Here is a 24,861-nt window from a genome sequence, read left to right on the forward strand (position 1 = left end):
AAATGAGTATTCCCACATCATAAATGATACAATATACAAACAGACAAGGCAAACCTAAGTGTATCATAATATAAAATAAAAAGAAAAAGAAAAAAAAGAAAAAAATCATTATGCAAAAAACTAATCTAAAAATCTAATAACTAATAGAAGAGAGAAAAAAAACAAAAAAGAGAAAAAGAAAAAAAAAGAGAAAAAAAGGGGGAAGTTTATAATATCTCACAAAAATACAAAATCATCAGTGTCGTCAACTCCGATCCTCTTGACATATATGCAATCAAAACTGAAAAATCAAATAGGCCTGGAACAGGGTCCTATTACATCATATGAAAATATTGAATAAATGGTCTCCATATCTTTTCAAATTTAGTAGAAGTGTCAAATACACCACTTCTAATTTTTTCTAAATTTAAACATAACATAGTTTGAGAAAGCCAATGAAATACAGTAGGAGGATTAATTTCCTTCCAATTCAACAAAATAGATCTTCTAGCCATTAGTGTAAGAAATGCAATCATTCGACAAGCGGAAGAAGATAAATGAAGTGAGTCCATCATTGGTAAACCAAAAATTGCGGTAATAGGATGGGGTTGTAAATCAATGTTCAATACCGCAGAGATAATATCAAAAATATCTTTCCAATATTTTTTCAAAAGCGGACACGACCAGAACATATGAGTTAGAGACGCTATTTCAGATTGACATCTATCACAAATAGGATTTATATGGGAATAAAAATGAGCCAATTTATCCTTGGACATATGAGCCCTGTGTACAACCTTAAACTGTATTAATGAATGTTTAGCACATATAGATGATGTATTAACTAATTGAAGAATTTTATCCCAATTCTCAGTAGGAATAATAATGTTGAGCTCTCTTTCCCAATCATTTTTTGTCTTACAAAGGGGCTCTGAACGTATCTTCATAATTATATTATAAAGTTTTGATATAAGCCCTTTCTGAAAGGGGTTTAATTCAAACAAATTCTCCAAAATGCCTGAAGACACAAAGTTTGGAAAAGTAGGAAGTACAGTATTTTAAAAATTCCTAATCTGTAAATATCTAAAAAAATGAAATCTAGGCAAATTATATTTATTAGATAACTGCTCAAAAGACATAAAACAATTATCCAAAAATAAGTCAGAAAATCGTAGTATTCCTTTAGTCTTCCAAGCCAAAAAAGCTTGGTCTATAATTGAAGGGTGGAAAAAACAATTGGATACGATAGGAATATTTAAAACAAACTGAGTCAACCCAAAAAATTTCTGAAATTGAAACCATATACGTAAAGTATGTTTAACTATCGGGTTGTCAATTCGTTTCGGCAATTTAGAAAGAGCAAAAGGGAGAGAAGTCCCCAAAATAGAACCCAGTGCAAAACCTGGTACCGATTTAACTTCCAGGCTCACCCAATGAGGGCTAAAAGATCCATCCCAATCTTTCAAACAACATATCAAATATCTGATATTAACTGCCCAATAATAAAATCTAAAATTAAACAATGCTAATCCACCTTCCTTCTTTGCCTTCTGTAAGTATATTTTACCTAACCTAGGATTTTTATTCTGCCAAATATATGAGGAAATTTTTGAATCAACATTAGTAAAAAAAGATTTCGGAATAAAAATTGGTACCGCTTGAAAAATATATAAGAACTTAGGTAAAATAACCATCTTAATAGTGTTAATTCGACCTATCAGAGATAAAGATAATGGTGACCACTTAGTAAACAAGCATTTAATCTGATCAATTAAGGGTACAAAATTAACCTTAAATAAGTCTTTGTGGTTTTTTGTGATTTTAATCCCCAAGTAAATAAAAGAATCTAATTTAAAAGGTAAGTTTCCATAAATTGGGACCTGTCTATTTAAAGGAAACAATTCACTCTTATTAAGATTTAACTTATACCCAGAAAAATCACTAAATTGAGCCAACAATGATAAAACTACAGGAATAGATTTCTCAGGATTGGAAATAAATAATAATAAATCATCTGCATACAAAGATAACTTATGAATATCTGTCCCACGATTAATACCAAGAATATCCTGTGATTCTCTGATAGCAATTGCCAAGGGTTCTAAAGCAATATCAAATAATAGTGGACTAAGAGGACAGCCTTGTCTAGTGCCCCGAAATAAACGAAAAAAGGGAGATCTTTGATTATTAGTAAACACCGAGGCTACTGGGGTATGATAAATCAGTTTAATCCAGGAAATGAATGTGGGACTAAAATTAAACTTCTCCAACACATTAAATAAGTATGGCCATTCAACTCTATCAAATGCTTTCTCCGCATCTAATGAAATAACACATTCTGAGATATTATGTGGAGTATACACAATATTCAATAACCTCCTAACATTAAAAAAAAATGATTTTTAATAAAACCGGTTTGATCCTCCAAAATAATTTGGGGTAATACCTTCTCCAATCTGGATGCAAGTAACTTGGAAAAAATCTTGGAATCTACATTCAGTAAGGATATTGGTCTATAGGATGCACAATCAGTAGGGTCTTTATCTTTCTTCAATATTAAAGAAATAGAAGCTTTATAAAAAGATTGTGGCAAATTGCCCAATCTAATTGCTTCTTCAAAAACTTTATATAACCAAGAAGAGAGAGTAGCGGAAAAACATTTTAAAAATTCTGCTGTATACCCATCCGGACCAGGTGCTTTCCCTGAATTCATGGAAGAAATAACCCCTCTGATTTCTGCATCAGTCATAGGAGTTTCCAATATTGAAAGATCATCTGGTGATAATCTTGGGAAATTCAATTTCCCAAGAAAATCACACATGGCACTGCAATCCTGAGGAAATTCAGAATGATACAGGGAAGTATAAAAATCTTGAAATGATTTATTTATCTCATCATGGTTAATTGTCAAATCCCCATTTTGCTGACGGATCTTAGTAATTTGATGTTTAACCAAAGCATTCTTCAATTGACTAGCTAATAGTTTACCCGATTTATCACTATGTATATAAAAATCAGATCTGGACTTCATCAGTTGATTTTCAATCGAAGATGTAAGTAATAAACTATATTCTGTTTGAAGTTCAACCCTTTGTTTGTAAAGCTCCTTACTAGGAGTAATCAAATATTTCTTGTCAATCTCTTTAATTTTATCAACCAATAAAAGAGTTTCCTTCTTTATGCGTTTTCTCAGACCAACAGAATAAGAAATAATCTGTCCACGTATATATGCTTTAAAAGTGTCCCAAAGTGTTCCGTAAGAAATATCTTCCGTGGAGTTGGTTGAGAAGTAGAAATCGATCTGTTCATTCATAAATTTAATAAAGTCCGGATCTTGCAATAAGGTAGAATCAAACCGCCATTGTCTAGCATTATGAACTGTGTCCGTAAATTTAATAGAAAGTTTTAATAGATCATGGTCAGAAATAGCTATACGATCATAATAACAACCATTTACCGAAGGAATCAAACAAGAGTCAATACAAAAATAATCAATTCTCGAATAAGAATGATAAACATGTGAGAAAAAAGAAAACTCTTTGTCCTTAGGATGCCGAAATCTCCAAATATCAAAAATTCCATTATCAGTCAAAAAAGAGTTGATACAAGTGGCCGACTTATTGGGTACAGTCTTGAGTAGATATAGATTTGTCCATCAAAGGATTTAAACAACAATTAAAATCACCACCCATTATTAACTTATATTCATTTAGATTAGGTAAAGAAGTAAATAAGGACTTTAAAAAAATCAGGACAATCCACATTTGGAGCATAGACATTAACCATAGCAACCTTTTTATTAAAAAGTAAACCCGTAATTAACAAAAATCTACCATTCGGATCCGAAAAGATATCATGTTGGACAAATGTAATAGAGGAGTCAATAAAAACTGAAACTCCCTTTACTTTGGCATTCGAATTCGAATGATATTGTTGACCCCGCCAAAACCTAAAAAAGCGATAGTTCTCCTTCCTCACATGAGTTTCTTGTACAAAAATGATATGAGCATTAAGTCTTTGGAATACTTTGAAAATCTTCTTTCGTTTAATCGGATGGTTTAAACCATTAGTATTCCAAGAAACAAAATTAATGGTCTGAGCCATAGTTCTAAGATCAACCCTTTGGTATAAAAAGGGTTAACCAAATTACAAACTCATGCCCCCGGAAGAAGAACAAAAATAAAAAGCGAACCCGGAAGTGGCGACATCGTGGACATATTTGTAGTTCAAAATCAGCTCAAATGAAAAAACTAAAAAAAACTGATAGAAAAAATATAGAATTAGAAAAAAGACCACCCCCCTCCCACTCAAGAAAGAGAAAAAATACCAGAGCCAAAAAAAGGCCGGGAAAAAGCAAAAATGAAACTAACCCTACCCCCATATCAGCGGAAGACCACTCCATATATAAAGGATATATATTTAAAAAAAACACCCAAACTTTAAAAATTATAATCACTATACTAGAACCAGACTTCTTAATATAATTGGTAGTAGAAAAAAAAACGAAGAAAATATAATCACTAAAAATTTATAAATCGGGTTAAAACCCAAACAAACCAAAAAAAATATTTAAACTGTGATAAGCGATGCATTGTAGGAAGAAGACATGAGAAAAAAAATAGCGCCATCTTAAAAAACACCAAAAATGTTTTATCAAAAAACCACCATCTTAGTAAAAAAGTATTCACCTTCGAAGGAACAGAAAATAGTCAGCGATACAGTATAATGGTTAAAGTGTGTAAAACAAAACGATTAATATGTCGAAAGAACACTTTAACTTGAGTATAAAGTGTAGAGTAAACCTACACCAACAACCAGAAACAAAATCTGGTTTGGAGGATCAAAAACCATCTTACACGATCGAAATCACTCATTCATTCGGCCTGAGAGCCCGTAGCAGTAGGGAAGTTCTCATTAAGAAAATTTCTCGCTTCAAATGTAGAAAGAAAAAACCGGCGAGGAGCGTTTGGTGGAGAAATTCTGAGCTTCGCAGGGTATAAGAGCGCGGGTTTTAAATTTTTCTCATAACATTCAGACATCAGCGGTTTAAAAAGAAGCCGTGCCCTCATTACCTCAGGACTAAAATCTTCTACTAAGCGGAAATTGTGATCTTGAAATTTAATCATACCTACACGTCGAGCCACACGAATAAGTTGCTCTTTAATATGTACATAATGGAACCGGACAATTACAACCGAAGGTTTAGCTGAAGCACTTGCTGATCGACACATAATTCTATGCGTGCGATCAAGTAACGGCGGGCTGTCTGGGAAAACAGACGGGAACGCATCCTTTAAAAGTTGAGCAAAATACTCCCTGGGGTCGTCTTTTTCGATACCTTCTGGGAGACCAAGTATACATAGGTTCTGTCTTCTGGACCGATTCTCAAAGTCGACACTCTTGGTTTTAAGTGTTTCCACCAGTTTAGTAGTCGAAAGTAAGTCCTGTTGCAATTTTTCAATTATCAAATCTCGTTTCTGAACGTCTTCTTGCAGAGATGCGATAAGAACTTGCTGCTGGTTAATTACTGAATCCGTCTTATCCATATAATCTTGAAAAGCCTTTATATCTTGTTTAAAAATTTGTTGTTATTCATCAAATTTTTTATCCAAAACCTCCAATAACAATTTGTAAGTTAATTCAGTGCGTTGCGGATGAGCTTGCTTCTTTCCATTACCGTTCGGGTTCCGCCCAGGTTCTCGTCCTTTAGATCTAAGAGCCATTTCTGAGTACATATCTTCAAAAATTCACAATAAACTCTTAACGATAAGTCCAAAAAAATAGCAAGAATCTTTTGGTGTAGGTAAAAATAAGTTGAATAAGGGTGATCAAAGGTTAAAAAAAGTAAAGGTTATGGAGCGAATCTAAAACAGTACTCACTCCATGAGCGTCTCCCGCTGACCAGATTGCAGTTCTCATGTTATTAACTTTGAACGAGTACGGGTAAATGGATAGAACACCTGATGGCAGCTGTGCTACTTTACTTGTGATATCTGATGAAGACAAACATTTCTTGTTTCTTTTACTTCATTAGACGCATGTATTTTTGGGAGGAGACAGTTATGGCCATTCATTAATTTGTGGAGTCTGTGTCTGAAACCTCAAAATATAATGATTGCAATAGTAAATGATAGAGTTAGTAAATTGGATTAGACATTAGCTTTATGACAGAGTGTGATAGTAGATGATTGCCTCGCAGACTGGAGGTCTGTGACTATTAGGCTACCACAGGGGTTGGTGCTGAGTCCATTGTTGCTTTTCATCTAAATCAACGATCTGGATGATAATGTGATTAATTGGATAAACAAATTTGCGGATGACACCAAGTTGGAGGCGTAGTGGACAGTGAGGAAGACTATCAAAGATTGCACCGGGATCTGGACCAGCTGGAAAAATGGGCTGAAAAATGGCAGATGGAATTGACGAAGGAATTGGTTGTTGACTTCAGAAGGAGTAGCGGACTGCATGACCCCATCTACATCGGTGGTGCGCAGGTGGAACAGGTCAAAAGCTTTAAGTTCCTCGGGGTGAATATCACAAATGACCTGACTTGGTCTAACCAAGCAGAGTCCACTGCCAAGAAGGCCCACCAGCACCTTTACTTCCTGAGAAAGCTGAAGAAATTTGGCCTGTCCCCTAAAACCCTCACTAATTTTTATAGGTGCACCGTAGAAAGCATTCTTCTAGGGTGCATCACAGCCTGGTATGGAAGTTGTCCTGTCCAAGACCGGAAGAAGCTGCAGAAGATCGTGAACCTAGCCCAGCACATCACACAAACCAATCTTCCATCCTTGGACTCACTTTACACCACACACTGTCGGAGCAGTGCTGCCAGGATAATCAAGGATAAGTCCCACCCAGCCAACACACTTTTTGTCCCACTTCCCTCCGGGAGAAGGTTCTGGAGCATGAAGATACGTACGGCCAGATTTAGGAACAGCTTGTTTCCAACTGTGATAAGACTGCTGAACAGATCCTGACCTGGATCTGGGCCGTACCTTCCAAATTATCTGGACCTGACTTGCACTACCGTACTTTCCCTTTTCTATTTTCTAATTATGATTTATAATTTAAATGTTTATTATATTTACTTCGATTTGTACTTCAGGGAGTGCAAAGCGCAGAAACAAATATCACTGTGATGATATGCTCTAGTATCAATTGTTTGGTGACAATAAGGTATTTGTATTGTATTTTTGTATTGTATTATTACAGATAAGTGCAGGATGTTGCACTTTGATAGGGCCAACTGGGGTAGGTCTTACACAGTGAACGGTAGGGCACTAAGGAATGCGTTAGAACAAAGTGATCTGAGAATACAAATCCATAATTCAGTGAAAGTGGCATCACAGGTTGGTAGGGTCATAAAGAAAACTTTTGCCACACTGGACTTCATAAATCAAAGTATTAAGTACAGGAGATGAGGTGTTAGGTTGAAGTTGTATAAGACATTGGTGAGGCCTAATTTAGAGTATTGTGTGCAAGTTTGGTCACCTACCTATAAGAAAGATATAACTAACATTGAAAGAGTACAGAAAAAATTTACAAGGATTTGCTGGTCTGGAGGAACTAAGTTATAAGGAAAGATTGAATAGGACTTTATTCCTTAGAATGTAGAAGATTGAGAGGAGATTTGATAGAATTGTACAAAATTATGAGGGGTATACAGTGCTTATAAAAAGTATTCACCCCCCCTTGAAAGTTTTATGTTTTATTGTTTTTACATGCAAGGCTTATTGAGAAAGTAAGGAGGCATGGGATCCAAGGGGACATTGCTTTGTGGATCCAGAACTGGCTTGCCCACAGAAGACAGAGAGTGGTTGTAGACAGGTCATATTCTGCATGGAGGCTGGTGACTAGTGGTGTGCCTCAGGGATCTGTTCTGGGACCCTTACTCTTTGTGATTTTTATAAATGACCTGGATGAGAAAGTGGAGGGATGGGTTAGTAAATTTGCTGATGACACAAAGGTTGGGGGTGTTGTGGATAATACGGAGGGCTGTCAGACGTTACCATGGGATATTGATAGGATGCAAAACTGGTCTGAGAAGTGGCAGATGGAGTTCAACCCTGATAAGTGTGAGGTGGTTCATTTTGGTAGGTCAAATATGATGGCAGAATATAGCATTAATAGTAAGACTCTTGGCAGTCTGGAGGATCAGAGGGATCTTGGGGTCCGAGTCCATAGGACACCCAAAGCTGCTGCGCAGGTCGACTCTGTGGTTAAGAAGGCATACAGTGCATTGGCCTTCATCAATCGTGGGATTGAGTTTAGGAGCTGAGAGGTAATGTTGCAGCTATATAGAACCCTGGTCAGACCCCACTTGGAGTACTGTGCTCAGTTCTGGTTGCCTCACTACGGGAAGGATGTGGAAACCATAGAAAGGGTGCAGAGGAGATTTACAAGGATGTTGCCTGGATTGGGGAGCATGCCTTATGAGAATCGGTTGAGTGAATTAGGCCTTTTCTCCTTGGAGCGACGGAGGATGAGAGGTGACCTGATAGAGGTGTACGAGATAATGAGAGGCATTGATCATTAGTCAGAGGCTTTTCCCCAGGGCTGAAATGGCTAGCACGAGAGGGCATAGTTTTAAGGTGCTTGGAAGTAGGTACAGAGGAGATGTCAGGGGTAAGTTTTTTATGCGGAGAATGGTGAGTGCGTGGAATGGGCTGCCAGTGGCAGTGGTGGAGGTGGAAACAATAGGGTCTTTTAAGAGACTTCTGGATGGCTGCATGGAGCTTAGAAAACTAAAGGGCTATGGGTAAAGCCTAGGTAGCTCTAAGGTGGGATGTGTTTTGGCACAGGTTTGTGGGCCGGAGGGCCTGTATTGTGCTGTATGTTTTCGATGTTTCTGTCTCTAAACATTGAATCACAGCGGATTTAATTTGGCTTTTTTTGACACTGATAAATAGAAAAAGACATTTTTGTGTCAAAGTGCAAACAGATCTCTACGAAGTGATCTACATTAATTTCAAATTAACAAAATTGATTACTTAAGTATTCACCCCCCCCCCCCCACCACCAAACATAGCATTTAGTCTGATAGCCATAAAGCTCAATTTTGGTTTCATCAGACCATAAAACCTCCTAACCTCCTTCCAGCTACTACCGTCACCCACATGCAAACTCAAGCCAAGATTTCAAGTGAGTTTTTTTTTCAATAGTGACTTTCTCTGTCACTCTACAATAAAGCTGTGACTGGTGAAGCACCTGGGCAACAGTTGTATGCTCAGTTTCTCCCATCTCAGCCACTGAATCTAGTAACTCCTCTAGAGTTGTCATGGGTCTCTTGGTAGCTTCCCTCATTAGTGCCCTTCTTGCACAGTCACTCAGTTTTTGAGGACGGCCTGCTCTAGGCAGATATACAGCTGTGCCATATTCTTTCCATTTCTTGATGATTGACTTGACTGTACTCCAAGGGATATTCAGTGACTTGGAAATTTTCTTGTATCCATCTTCTGACATGTGCTTTTCAATAACCTTTTTGCAGAATTGCTTAGAGTGTATTTTTGTCTTCATGGTATAGTTTTTGCCAGGATTCTGACTCACCAGAAGTTGGACCTTCCAGATATAAGTGTATTTTTACTACAGTCAATTGAAACACCTTGACTGCACATATGTCTCCAAAAACAGATCTCCATTTAACTAGTAATGTAACCTCTAAAATCAATCGGCTACACCAGTGATGATTTGGTGTGTCATATTAAAGAGGGTGAATACTTATGCAATCAGTTATTTTTTTGTCTTATATTTGTGATTAATTTAGAGATCACTTTGTAGAGATCTATTTTCACTTTAACATGAGTCTTTTTCTGCTGGTCGATATCAAAAAAGCCAAATTAAATCCACTGTGATTCAGTGCTGTTAAAGCAATAAAACATGAACGTTTATAAGGTTGGTGAAAACTTTTTATAGGCAATTGTAGATAGGGTAAATACAAGCAGGCGTTTTGAATTGATGTTGGGTGGGGCCACAGCAAGAGGTTTAGGGTGAAAGGTAAAAAGTTTAAGGGGAACATGAGAAGAAATGTCCTCACTCAGAGGGTCATGAGAGTGTGGAGTGAGCTGCCAGCGCAAGTAGTCTGTGAAAGCTCAATTTCAACAGTTAAGAGTAGTTTGGATAGGGATATGTATGGTAGAGGTATGGAGGGCTATGGTCAAGGTGCAGATTGATGGAAGTAGACAGTTTAAATTGTTTTGTCACAAACTAGATTGGCCGAATGGCCTCTGTTCTGTACTTTTCAGTAACTATTGACTAAATAAATCAAGTCTACACTTATTTCGATAAATCAGGAAAATATTATTGATTGACAGTTTTCATGTGAATAGCTGGTACATTTAATATTTGGCTCTCTTCACTGAAGGTCAGTAATAAAATAATTACATTTTTATGTGGTGGTGTACTTTGCAATATTACTCCACAACTACTGAGATTTTGAATATTTAATGTTTCATTGTTTAAGTTGAACATTCTTTCAAATTTCAATAACCTGTATCTTCCTTTGCACAGTGTAGCTCTGATATGGCCAAGTGAATGGGACATCATCCACAAATTATTTGTTGTTGATAACACAATTAAAGTCATTCGACTGAGAAAAACTGGAGAAACTGGAACTGTACAATTGGAATATTGTACTAGTCCTGGTAAGGCAATTTCCCATGAGGGTTGGCATGATTTTTTTTTACATTGAATAATTAACTTTAATTACAGAAATGTATACTCTAATATCTGAGGTATTCTATTCCTCTAGCCCCAAAGCAAATTTTATGCTTAACCTTAACCACACTGCTGTCACTTATAATCTTTGCTACAAATAACATTTTGTATATGCTCAATGTCAGGTACAGCATATAACAGGCTCTGAAATGGAAGAATGCAGTCTAATTTTTGATGTGGTTGGAGAATTGACTCCATTTTAACAATGTGTAGGTACAAAACAGACAGATAAACAAGACATACTTTATTGATCCCGAGGGAAATTAGGTTTCGTTACAGTCGCACCAACCAAGAATAGTGTAGAAATATAGCAATATAAAACCATAAATAATTAAATAATAATAAGTAAATTATTCCAAGTGGAAATAAGTCCAGGATCAGCCTATTGGCTCAGGGTGTCTGACACTCCGAGGGAGGAGTTGTAAAGTTTGATGGCCACAGGCAGGAATGACTTACTGTGACGCTCAGTGTTGCATCTCAGTAGAATGAGGCTCTGGCTGAATGTACTCCTGTGCCTAACCAGCACATTATGGAGTGGATGGGAGACATTGTCCAAGATGGCATGCAACTTGGACAGCATCTTCTTTTCAGACACCACCATCAGAGAGTCCAGTTCCATCCCAACAACATCACTGGCCTTACGAAAGAGTTTGTTGATTCTGTTGGTGTCCGATACCCTCAGCCTGCTGCCCCAGCACACAACAGCAAACATGATAGCACTGGCCACCACAGACTTGTAGAACATCCTCACCATTGTCTGGCAGATGTTAAAAGACCTCAGTCTTCTCAGGAAGTAGAGACGGCTCTGACCCTTCTTGTAGACAGCCTCAGTGTTCTTTGATATCCCCAGGTATTTGTAATCCTCCACCATGTCCACACTGACCCCTTGGATGGAAACAGGGGTCACTGGTGCCTTAACCCTCCTCAGGTCCACCACCAGCTCCTTAGTCTTTTTCATATTAAGCTGCAGATGATTCTGCTCACACCATGTGACAAAGTTTCCCACCGTAGCCCTGTACTCCGCCTCATCTCCCTTGCTGATGCATCCAACTATGGCAGAGTCATCAGAAAACTTCTGAAGATGGCAAGACTCTGTGCAGTAGTTGAAGTCCGAGGTGTAGATGGTGAAGAGAAAAGGAGACAGGACAGTCCCCTGTGGAGCCCCAGTGCTGCTGACCACTCTGTCTGACACACAGTGTTGCAAACGCACATACTGTGGTCTGCCAGTCATAATCCATGACACCAGGGAAGCATACACCTGCATCACTATCAGCTTCTCACCCAGCAGAGCAGGGCGGATGGTGTTGAATGCACTGGAGAAGTCAAAAAACATAACCCTCACAGTGCTCGCGGCTTGTCCAGGTGGGCGTAGACACGGTTCAGCAGGTAGACGATAGCATCCTCAACTCCTAGTCAGGGCTGGTAGGCAAACTGGAGGAGGTCTAAGTGTGGCCTAACCATAGGCCGGAGCTGCTCTGAAACAGGTCTCTCCAGGGTCTTCATGATGTGGGAGGTCAATGCCACCGGTCTGTAGTCATTGGAGCCCCTGGGGCATGGCGTCTTCCACAGCACAGGAACCCTTTGGAGACTCAGGCTCAGGTTGAAGATGTGGTGAAGTACTCCACATAACTGGGGGGCACAGGCTTTGAGCACCCTGGTGCTGACACCATCTGGGCCTGCAGCCTTGCTTGGGTGGAGACGTTTCAGCTGTCTTCTCACCTGTTCAGCTGTGAAGCCCAACGTGGTGGTTTCAGGTGGGAGAGGGGTGTATTTATGAGAGCAGGGTGGGGAGCTGTGAGGAGGGGTAGGAAGGGAGAGTAGAGTATGTGTTGGTTGGAGGGCCAACAACAGATGAATCATGTGGGGGGTGGGGAGGTGTCATAGTATCAAATCTGTTGAAGAACAGGTTAAGTTCATTGGCCCTGTCCACACTGCCTTCAGCTCCTCTGTTGCTAGTTTGCCAGAACCCAGTGATGGTCCTCATCCCACTCCAGACCTCTCTCATGTTGTTCTGCTGGAGTTTCCACTCAAGCTTCCTCCTGTACCTGTCTTTAGCCTCCCTGATCTTGGCTTTCAGGTCCCTCTGTATTGTCCTCAGCTCCTCCCTATTTCCATCTCTAAACACCCCCTTTTTAATGTTCAGGATGTCCTTAATGTCCTTTGTTACCCATGGCTTGTTATTTGAATAACAAAGGACAGTTCTTGCAAGAACATTGTAGTCCACACAGAAGTTGATGTAACCAGTGATGCACTCTTTGAGCCCATCAATGTCCTCTCCATGTGGCTCACAGAGGGCCTGCCAGTGTCACCTCAAAACAACCCTGGAGTGCCTCATAAGCCTCCCCCAACCATTTTCCTCACTGTCCTCGAGATTGCAGGTTTACTCTTCACCAGAGGCACGTAGCAGGGTTTGAGATGCACCAGGTTGTGATCTGACCTTCCCAGTGGGGGGAGGGGAGAGGAGCTGTTTGCATCCTTAACGTTAGCATACATCAAGTCCAGGGTCCTCTCCCCTCTGGTTGTACAGCTCACATACTGCGTGAAGTTGGGCAGTGTTCTAGCCATGGTAACATGGTTGAAGTCACCCGAGATGGTAATGAGAGCACTGGGGTGCTGGGTTTGTAGTCTGGCTATGACGGTGTGAATGATGTTACACTCCAGCGTTGGGTTGGCAGAGGGAGGGATGTACACAACAACCACAATTGCATGTGAGATTTCCCTTAGCAGATAATATGGCCGAAGTCCAACAGCAAAAAGTTCAATATCCGGACTACAAACACGTTCCTTGATCATATATGACTAGAATTACACCATCTGTTGTTAACCAGAACAGCAAACCCCTCTCCTTTACACTTACCGCTCTCAGTGCAATTCCGATCGGCCCGAACGATCTGGAAGCCATCTATGGAAACGTTTTGGTTGGGTATGTCCTTGTGCAGCCACGTTTCAGTAAAACACATAGCACTGCTCTCCCAAACAGTCCTCTGACTCCTGACTAAAGCTGTCAACTCGTCCATTTTATTACACAGCGATCTCACAAAAGCTTTAAATAGATAAAAGTGCACCTGCAATTGGACATAACCTTTAAATTATGTAATTTGAACCTAAATTATTAACAGGGACAAGAGGTGGCTATTTAGTGCCTAAGTTTATTTTCAAACATAAAATGCTGAATAAAACAGCATTTTGGAATTGAATTTCTCAATGGCAATATTGAGAAAGCTGTAAGTGAAAGTTGTAACTAAGCTAATTGTATGAACAGCCAATTGCACTGGCTGGAACAGATCATTTCAGTGCTTGATATTCATATTTACTAAATGCACAGACAAGTGTTTTAAGTTTAAAGGTCATTAGCATCTCCGTTTGCATTTTTACATGTAGGTCTGTGTGGAGAATGTCGAGAAGGACTGCTTTGCCAACAACAGCGAGATTTAAGAGAGTATACTCAAGCCACCATATATATCCGTAAAGTGGTAGAGAGTATAAAGGTAATAAATTTTTGTGAATTTTATCTTAAAAAGGGTCCCGTGATTTAATTAATGGTACTCAATAAAAACAAATTGTAGTCTCACTGCAGGACTTCTGCAGTGAACACTGTGATCTGTGATGATATCTTTGTAATTTGTAGTGCACTTACAAGTCCTGTCCAGCTTATGTACAACACATACCTATAAATGACATTTGGAAGAAGCTGGGGTGGATTTGCCAGCTTATGTAGGGCTGTGTAGGCCTCTTCTGCTGCCTGAAAAAGTGGGTCACAGGTGCATTTCTGGCTTGCAAACTGTTCAGGTTACAATAAGTTCACAGGAATGGGACCCTGCATTAGTGTTTGTCTATTCGCTTTATGGAAGTCAGATACAGTATTTGCTAATCTTGCACCAGATCCTGTTTGAAGCACCACAGCTGTGCACATCAAAGCAACAACTATACTTAAGTCTGTGTGAATGAATGAATGTGGAGTGCATGAAAATGCACATTAAATGCTGAAGCTATAAAGTTACACACATTTCTGTTACTAGTTTATGAACCATATTCAGAAATGTATTAGGGCTGTATTAAATAAGAACCTGTTTATGAATGTCCGCGGTTCTAAATTACAATTTGGGAAATTCTTTAAATAGTTTGTCATCTGGTGTAATAGATAAATACTGTTGTGTGTTGTTTGCTTAGCTGTAGTAATTCACCTTGTGCCTTGAAATAATCTGGCCTAATGGGAGCAGGTAGAGTGAGAACATCAACGGGCCAAGAATTGATGCTTGCGGCACACCAAACACAATATCATGGATTTTGGACACACAATCACCACAGCTAAGAATGTTCTTCCTGTTATGTAAGATTGAAATTAGCTTAAGGCAATACCAGAAAGACCTACCCATTGATTAAGACAGTTTATGATAATACTGTGTTACTAGACACTAGAATACTACAGCACAGTTTAGGCCCTTCGGCCCTCGATATTGTGCCGACCCATATATTACTTAAAAAAGAAGTACTAAACCCACACTACCCCGCAACACTCTATTTTTCTTTCATCCTTGTGCCTGTCCAAGAAGCTCTTAAATACTCCTAATGTTTTAGCCTCCAACACCATCCCTGGCAAATCACTCCAGACACTCACAACCCTCTGTTTAAAAAAACTTACCCCTGATGTCTCCCGTAAACTTCCCTCACTTAACTTTGTACATATGCCCTCTGGTGTTTGCTATTTGTGCCCTGGGAAACAGGTACTGGCTATCCACCCTATCTATGCCTCTCATAATCTTGTACACCTCTATCAAGTCCCCTCTCATCCTTCTACGCTCCAAAGAGAAAAGTCCCACCTCTGCTAACCTTGCCTTATAAGACTTGTTTTCCAATCCAGGCAACATCCTGTTAAATCTCCTCTGCATCCTCTCCATAGCTTCCATATCCTTCCTATAATGAGGTGACCAGAACTGAACACAATATTCTAAGTGTGGTCACACCAGAAATTAGCAGAGTTGCAACATGACCTCTCTACTCTTGAACTCAATCTTCCTATTAATGAAGCTTAGCATCCCGTAGGCCTTCTTAACTATCCTATCCACATGTGCAGCGGCCTTGAGGGATATATGGATTTGAACTCCAAGGTCCCTCTGTTCATCCACACTCTTAATTAACCCTGTACTCAGCCTTCTGGTTTGTCCTTCCAAAATGCATCACTTCACACTTATCCAGATTGAACTCCATTTTGCCACTTTTCTGCCCAACTCTGCATCCTGTCTGTATTCTCTTGTAACCTTCAACAACCTACAGCTCCATCCACAACTCCTCCAATCTTTGTGTCATCTGCAAACTTACTCACCCATCCTTCCGCCTCTTCATCTAGGTCATTTATAAAAATCACAATGAGGAGGGGTCCCAGGACAGATCTTTGCGGCACTCCAATAGTCACTGACCTCTAGACAGAATACTTTCCTTCCACTACTACCCTCTGCTTTCTTCCTGTAAGCCAATTTTTTATCCAAACAGCCAAGGTTCCACTGATCGCATGCCTCATGACTTTCTTGATGAGTCTCTCATGGGGGACCTTGTCAAATGCCTTGCTAAAATCCATGTAGACCACATCTATCACTCTACCCTCATCAATTTCTTTTGTTACCTTTTCAAAAAACTCAATTAGGTTTGTGAGGCACGACCTTCCCTTCACAAAGCCATGTTGACTATCCTTGAGTAGACTGTACTTCTCCAAATGCTCGTAGATGCTATCCTTAAGAATCCTTTCCAATAGTTTGCAGACCACCGACGTAAGACTCACCAGTCTATAGTTCCCAGGATTCTCCCTATTACCTTTCTTAAAAAAGGGAACTACATTGGCCATTCTCTCATCCTCTGGCACCTCCCCTGCAGCCAAAGAGAATTCAAAGATCATAGCTACTGCTCCAGCGATCCCTTCTCTCACTTCCCACAGCAACCTGGGGTATATCACGTCTGGCCCCGGGGATTTATCAATCTTGATGTTTTTAAGAAGATCCAATGCTTCTTCTTCCTTAATCTCCACATTGTCCAGCACACAGGCCTGTTCTATTTCAACTTCACCCTGATCAAGGTCCTTTTCACTTGTGAATACTGAAGCAAAGTATTCATTTAGGACCTCCCCAACCTCCGCCTCCAGGCACATGTTGCATTCTTTATCTTTTAGCGGCCCCACCTTCATTCTTGGCATCCTTCTGTTCTTCACATACGCATAGAACGCCTTGGGGTTCTCCTTAATCTTACATGCCAAGGCCTTCTCATGCCCACTTCGAGCTCTCTTAAGTCCTTTCTTAAGCTCCTTTCTGGCTACCCTATATTTCTCATGAGCCCTTCCTGCTTCATATATCTGACATATGCTTCCTTCTTCCTCTTGACGAGTTGCCTCACGTGTTTTGTCAGCTATGTTTTTTCCTACCATTTTTTCCTTGTCAGTGGGACAAACCTGTACTGAACCCAGCACAAGTGGTCCCTAAACTTCCTCCACATTACTTCTGGGCTTTCACCCTTGAACATCTGTTTCCAATTTACTCTCACTAGTTCTTGCCTCAACCCTTCATAGTTAGCCCTTCCCCAATTAAGCACTTTCTCATTTTGTCTGTTTTTATCCTTTTCAATGGCTATACTGAAGCTAAGGGAGTTGTGGTCACTCTCACCAAAATGCTTCCCCACCAAGAGATCTGTTATCTGACCAGGTTCATTACCCAGAACTAGATCCAGTATGGCCTCTCCTCTTGTCAGCTGGTCCACATACTGTTTCAGGAATCCTTCTTGAACACACCTGACAAACTCAGCCCCATCTATCCCCCTTGCAGTCAGGAGGTGCCAGTCAATATGAGGGAAGTTGAAATCACTCATAACTACAACCCTGTATTTCCTACACCATTCTAAAATCTGCCTGCTTATCTGCTCCTCAGTGTCCCAAGTTCTACAGTATCAAATGCTGCGCTCAAATCTAAGAGAACAAGAACTGATTTGTTACCTGTGGCAGCATTATACTGCAAGTCATTAACTATTTTAAGCAATGCAGTTTCTGTACTGTGATTTGATCTAAAACCTGACTGATAGTTGTCAAGGATGGAATTTTTATTTCTATTAAATTCTAAAATAAAATCTAGAAAGGGCAGGTTGAAAATGGGTCTAAAATTGTCCAAAACAGAGCAGTCTAGAATATTTTTCTTAAGGTGGGCTTAAGAAGAGCTTTCAATCCCTACAATGTTATTAGCACCCTCATGGAATTAGAATGTGACAGTGGACTGTTGGGATATCCTCCCTGATATGTGCAGGAATTTGATCCCCATGCTTGTTTTGCCATTCAAGATGATTGTGAGTGATCTTTTACTTGAATGTTACTTTCCTGCACTAATCTCACAGATAAAACACTGCCTCCTAATGAGTGAATTGACTTCCTGTGAGGCATCTGTTCTTGCAGAACAGTAATCTAATTGTGCCAGAGATGTGTTCATTGCTACAGTAGAAGGCTATGCCTATAATGTCAGAAGGTCCCAGGAACTTTGAATGGCCTCAGTTTGTGATGTTCAGGAAACAGACGCCTGCTGTTCTGCTGCTAATTGTGATGGTAGCTTCCAGCAAAATTGATACTCTGCATAACTTCCTACAAGTATTCTGCGATATACTGTGAGACATCCCACATTGACAGTCAGAGGTCAAAGAGTATAGGGAGGGATTGTCTATCAGGAAGTAAATGTTTCTTTTTGGTTGTCAGAGAGTGTGTCAGAAGGACTGTTGTCCGAGTGAGCAGAGCTTAGTCTTGCCTATTTCTAGTTTGCTTCTATTCTGAAACAATAACTGTATGTTTTGCCAAAAAGTGTAACATCATCATTGCATTATTCCTCAGGTAATGAAAGAAGGTGCACCAGAGCTAAACCTGAGTGGTTCTGAGGCCGAGGAAGACAGAGAGGAAGGCAAAACAGAAGGAGAGAAGGATCCTGATTTCAGCCAGGTGATACGCATTTGACATTTGAAGCAATGTGTCACAAACAAGTGACTGCCAAAAATCTCATTGAGGCCAAGGATCGTTAACCTGAAATGCTGAATCTGTTTCTCTTTGTACAGATGCAGCCTGATAAGCTAAGCATTTTCAACATGTTCTTCAGATTTCCAACATTTCATTTTCAAGAATCCTGATTTTTTTTAAATGTAGCTTATAGTGCACCCAGAACCTGCTGACATTACTGGCCTCATCTGAGATTTGCATATGAGTCTTATGTTTTTAAAATCAGCACTTTAAAAATCAAACATTACACTTTAAAGCATGTATACTAAGTTGGCAGGGGGGTGGGTACCGGAGTGATAGGGCTGAGGGTGGTGAGGCAGTTGGTATACACGTCAATGTAGTGTGCAGTGAGATTGTGAGGAAGGACATTGAGATGAATAGGGCAAAATTGCTGTCAGTGGGATGAGGCGAGGTATAACTCAGGACAAAATCATTAATTCATATGGGAAAAATTTCCGTAAAAGCAAAAATCCTCTTCGTAATGGGAAAACAGGTTACTGATGTAGGTCTTTTGTAAAAGTGAAATGGCGTAAAGCGGGGGACACCTGTAGTACTGAAATATTAAATACACAACAGAGAATGTTTTGACTGCATTGTGTAATCATCTTGGACTATGGCTTAGACTACCTTGAGATTATATTCATACTGGCAAACAATTGCATTACCAATAGGCAGTTTTAGAGACAAATTATCATTCAAATCTGTGAACACATAGTAATAGCATTGCAACTGAACAGGAAATGATAGATAAACGAGAACAAGAGCTGGCCTAGAATTAATATCAGATGATCTAGACAAGGTAGACAACAGCTGGCCACTGAAAAATTAATGGAGTTAAATAGTGACTGAACTTGAAATGCTGCACTGATTGGATACATATAGAAAAGAATAGATGATCTTTTAATTTCCTGTTGTGTAGATGCATCTGAGATAGAATTCCAAACTTCTGTTTCAGAGTAATGGAGCAAAGCGGCGGAAATTGATGCATCCTTGTATTGGTGGTGGCAGTAGCACGTACTATAAACAGGGAATTCGACGCAGTACTCGGCATAGAGTTCGTGGGGAAAAGGAGCTCATTGTGTCAGCCAATCAGACTCTTAAGGAGTTGAAAATACAGGTAAAAATACTTCCATGTGTTCTTGGAGTATTAGAGTTGCTGGTTTTAGGTGAAGTACATTCTCTTGATGTGCAGTGGAAACCCACATCAAGGAGCGCAGGAGGTGTATCCATTTCAGTTACCCTGAGAAATTGGCGGGAGCCGAACATTGCATTCGCAATGGCTATAGCATTGATTTCAACAGCACAAAACTACTGTGCCTCGCCTATGGGTTTTGGGACTACCTGCTAAAAGAAGCCATTGAAGAAAAACAAGAGGAAAAACATTTTAGCAGAGACAGATGTCTCACTCTAAGTATGAACAGGAATTTGATTGTAAACAAGGTGGGGGAGCAGAATCCTGATTGGCTGAGGACTAACCGATCAGGAGGGATGGACTACGGGGATAAAAATACCACCGGACTAGACATGCCCAGGCATCATCCCTGATGAAGATGGCAGAGTTTATCATCAAAAAGTCGGTTATAATTGATACCTGTACCTGGCTGGAAGTCCGAGAGGAGTTTATTCATACATTTCTCTTAATTTAGTTGATTTAATCAGTACAGTTACATACCAGGAGAACTGATTGTTGTACTGTATAGTTAAGGTACCTAAGATCTTCACACAGTGCTGTTGCCGCAAAAAGAAGAAAAATTTCATGACATTTGTGAGTGGTGATAAACCTAATTCTGATATGGGTCTCTATTGTGGTCTGAGAGTGGGAAGGGGGCAGGGAGAGGAGCATCATGGTTGGGCAAAGGGAAAGCAAGAGGGGAGGGAACAGGAAGCACCGGAGAGACATTCTGTAACATTTGATAAACCAATTGTATGGAATCTCATGACCTTGACTGGTGTCTTATGGATGGGTGTGACTATGGATGGGTGTGACTGCACCACACCTCTGCACCTAGCATTCCTTCTCTTCCACCTGTGCCACACTCCTACATCCTCAGCATTCCCAACATCCCTTGCTCCTGCCAGATATACAGACTCATTTTCTGTTCCATGGTGACAAGTATAGTAATGTGTGTGTAATTTAGGTAATATAGTATATATTTATATATATATATCTATGTAAAGCAAGTTGGATGTCTGGTGTAAAAAGCAGACTAATAGAGTTCAGAATTGTCAAAGCATATTGGACATGTTTGTATCATTTATGATCTATAAATTTCAATTATAATGAAGTGCCAGACAACAAGATATCAATAGGATCTGCTAAACTTATTTTTCAGCGTTTGGCCTGTACCCTTCTATGTCATGGGCATATCTTTTCAGATTCTTTTACTATTGTTATAACTTTCTCCCCTACTGTATTGGGTTTTAATTAATGGCACCTCTGAGTACATAACCTGAATCAGTGACAAGAAGTTCTGTTAAGAACTAAAAGAAACAGTTTGGTTATTAAAGAGTGGTGTTGTGGGATGAGGTTTCTTTTGGTTGCATTAGGGTTGACAATGATCATAGATCCATTCAGTTTTTTTTAACATATTTGTTTCCATTAGTGGAATTAAATAGAACAATATAAAAGAAACGAAAACTCGACTGATAAAGCAGATGTACAATTTAAATTGATGCTCTAGAACAAGGGATCCCAACATGAACATCACAGACCCCTTGATTAATGGTCCATGGCATAAAAATTGTTGGGAGGGTGAAATGTTATTTCAGCAGATGCAATGTATACTGATGTGCAATAATATCCCAATATGCCAATCCATGAAGCAGTTATCAAATAAACCATGATTTATATTAATACTGCACTTTTTGAATTTCCTGCTATTGTTAAAAATAAATATTTGTTAACTTTAGATAATGCTAGGCATGTATGTAGGTTGTCCATGTAAGCAATTTCTGATTTACAGCTGCCTTTATAACTTCTTCTATAGATCATGCATGCATTTTCTGTCGCACCATTTGATCAGAATTTGTCATTGAAAGGACGGATGCTAACTGATGATACTGCCACACTGGGCAACCTGGGAGTTATCCCAGAGTCAGTTATTCTACTAAAGGTATTATTTGACATACTTTTGTTATTGCTGATATTATGATGCTTTTGTTTATTAAAGCCATGATATATTGTTTATATGTTGACTTTAAAATAGTCAATTACTTTAACTTATTCAACAGTGTATTAACTTAGTATTCTGTTATTTGCTAGCAGTGTTCTGTACATCTAATCTCAGCTTTTGTTTATAATGAATAATATCAGTAGGTTAATTTGTAGGTAAATTGAGCCATGATTAGGCTAGGGGTAAATCAAGGGCTGCTGGGTGGTGCGGTTCAAAGGGCTGGAAGGGCCTACTTGCGCTCAGTAAATAAAAAGTATCTTCAGTCTTCAACTCCCATATTAGTGCATTTCATTGCATGTATTCCTTAATTCCTACCAGTGCCATGTGCAGGCGGGTTTAGAAATAGTAAGATGGCGCAGATCAACACGTGGCTGAAGACATGGTGCAGGAGGGAGGGCTACAGATTTATAGATAATTGGGCATTTTTCCAGGGAAGATGGGACCTGTTCTGACGGGACGGTTTACATCTGAACTGGAGGGGGACAAATATTCTTGCAGGTAGGCTTGCTAGAGAGGCTCTAGTGGATTTAAACTAGTGGATACAAGGGGGAAGGGGAACCAAAGTGTAGGAACAGATGTATGGGAGAAGGAAGAAAAAGAAGATAGTAAAGTTGTTTGCACTGTTAGAAATAAACAGAGAGTAAGAGGTGGAGGATTTTTTCAATGCATTTATTTTAATGCTAGGAGCATTGTAAGAAAGGTGGATGAGCTTAGAACATGGATTGATAACTGGAAATATGATGTTGTAGCTATTAGTGAAACATAGTTGCAGGAGGGGTGTGATTGTTAACTAAATATTCCTAGATTTCATTGCTTCAGGTGTGATAAAATCGGAGGGACAAGAGGGGGAGGTGTTGCATTGTTTGTCAGAGAAAATATTACAGCGGTGCTCTGGCAGGACAGATTAGAGGGCTCATCTAGGGAGACTATTTGGGTGGAATTGAGGAATGGGAAAGGTGTAGTAACGCTTATAGGGGTGTATTATAGACCACCTAATGGGGAGCGAGAATTGGAGGAGCAAATTTGTAAGGAGATAGCAGATATTTGTAGTAAGCACAAGGTTGTGATTGTGGAAGATTTTAATTTTCCACACATAGACTGGGAAGCCCATACTGTAAAAGGGCTGGATGGTTTGGAGTTTGTAAAATGTGTGCAAGATAATTTTTTGCAGCAATACATAGAGGTACCAACTAGAGAAGGGGCAGTGTTGGATCTCCTGTTAGGGAATGAGATAGGTCAGGTGACAGAGGTATGTGTTGGGGAGCACTTCAGGTCCAGTGATCACAATGCCATTAGTTTCAATATAATTATGGAGAAGGATAGGACTGGACCCAGGGTTGAGATTTTTGATTGGAGAAAGGCTAACTTTGAGGAGTTGCAAAAGGATTTAGAAGGAGTGGATTGGAACAGTTTGTTTTCTGGGAAGGATATAGTAGAGAAATGAAGGTCATTTATAAGTGAAATTTTGAGGGTACAGAATCTTTATGTTCCTGTTAGGTTGAAAGGAAAGGTTAAAAGTTTGAGAGAGCCATGGTTTTCAAGAGATATTGGAAACTTGGTTTGAATAAAGAGAGATATCTCCAATAAATATAGGCAGCATGGAGTAAATGAGGTGCTCAAGGAATATAAAGAATGTAGAAAGAATCTTAAGAAAGAAATTAGAAAAGCTAAAAGAAGATACGAGGTTGCTTTGGCAAGTAAGGTAAAACTAAATCCAAAGGGTTTCTACAGTTATATTAATAGCAAAAGGATAGTGGGGGATAAAATTGGTCACTTAGAGAATCAGAGTGGACAGCTATGTGTGGAGCCAAAAGAGATGGGGGAGATTTTGAACAATTTCTTTTCTTCGGTATTCACTAAGGAGAAGGATATTGAATTGTGTAAGGTAAGGGAAACAAGTAGGGAAGCTATGGAAATGATGATGATTGAAGAGGAAGTACTGGCGCTTTTAAGGAATATAAAAGTGGATAAATCTCTGGGTCCTGACAGGATATTCCCTAGGACCTTGAGGGAAGTTAGTGTAGAAATAGCAGGGGCTCTGACGGAAATATTTCAAATGTCATTAGAAACGGGGATGGTGCCGGAGGATTGGCATATTGCTCATGTTGTTCCATTGTTTAAAAAGGGTTCTAAGAGTAAACCTAGCAATTATAGGCCTGTAAGTTTGACGTCAGTGGTGGATAAATTAATGGAAAGTATTCTTAGAGATGATATTTATAATTATCTGGATAGACAGGGTCTGATTAGGAACAGTCAACATGGATTTGTGCATGGAAGGTCATGTTCGACAAATCTTATTGAATTTTTTGAAGAGGTTACTAGGAAAGTTGATGAGGGTAAAGCAGTGGATGTTGTCTATATGGACTTCAGTAAGGCCTTTGACAAGGTTCCACATAGAGGGTTAGTTAGGAAGGTTCAATCGTTAGGTATTAATATTGTAGTAGTAAAATGGATTCATCAGTGGCTGGATGGGAGATACCAGAGAGTAGTGATGGATAACTGTTTGTCAGGTTGGAGGCCGGTGACTAATGGTGTGCCTCAGGTATCTGTACTTTGTCCAATGTTGTTTGTCATATACATTAATGATCTGGATGATGGGGTGGTAAATTGGATTAGTAAGTATGCAGATGATACTAAGATAGGTGGCGTTGTGGAAAATGAAGTAGGTTTTCAAAGCTTGCAGAGAGATTTAGGCCAGTTGGAAGAGTGGGCTGAAAGATGGCAGATGGAGTTTAATGCTGATAAGTGTGAGGTGCTACATTTTGGTAGGAATAATCCAAATAGGACATACATGGTAAATGGTAGGGCATTGAAGAATGCAGTAGAACAGAGTGATCTAGGAATAATGGTGCATAGTTCCCTGAGGTGGAATCTCATGTGGATAGGGTGGTGAAGAAAGCTTTTGGTATGCTGGTCTTTATAAATCAGAGCTTTGAGTATAGGAGTTGAGATGTAATGTTAAAATTGTACAAGGCATTGGTGAGG

General features: G+C 39.5%; 1 protein-coding gene across 2 annotated transcripts in view; it reads left to right on the forward strand.

The window, feature by feature from the left end:
- Nucleotides 1-24,861, forward strand: part of usp48 (ubiquitin specific peptidase 48) — a 249,502-nt gene that overhangs the window by 212,937 nt on the left and 11,704 nt on the right. The window contains exons 20-24 of one of the 2 annotated variants that reach the window (XM_073031653.1): nt 10,489-10,622; nt 14,077-14,183; nt 18,545-18,649; nt 19,659-19,820; nt 21,691-21,816. In XM_073031653.1, coding sequence (XP_072887754.1) covers nt 10,489-10,622; nt 14,077-14,183; nt 18,545-18,649; nt 19,659-19,820; nt 21,691-21,816 — 634 coding nt within the window. Of the gene's footprint in view, nt 1-10,488; nt 10,623-14,076; nt 14,184-18,544; nt 18,650-19,658; nt 19,821-21,690; nt 21,817-24,861 lie in introns of those variants that run through there. The other variant, XR_012096644.1, reaches the window with a different exon arrangement.

This window comes from Hemitrygon akajei, chromosome 29 (genome assembly GCF_048418815.1).
Source record: "Hemitrygon akajei chromosome 29, sHemAka1.3, whole genome shotgun sequence".
Taxonomy (NCBI): domain Eukaryota; kingdom Metazoa; phylum Chordata; class Chondrichthyes; order Myliobatiformes; family Dasyatidae; genus Hemitrygon; species Hemitrygon akajei.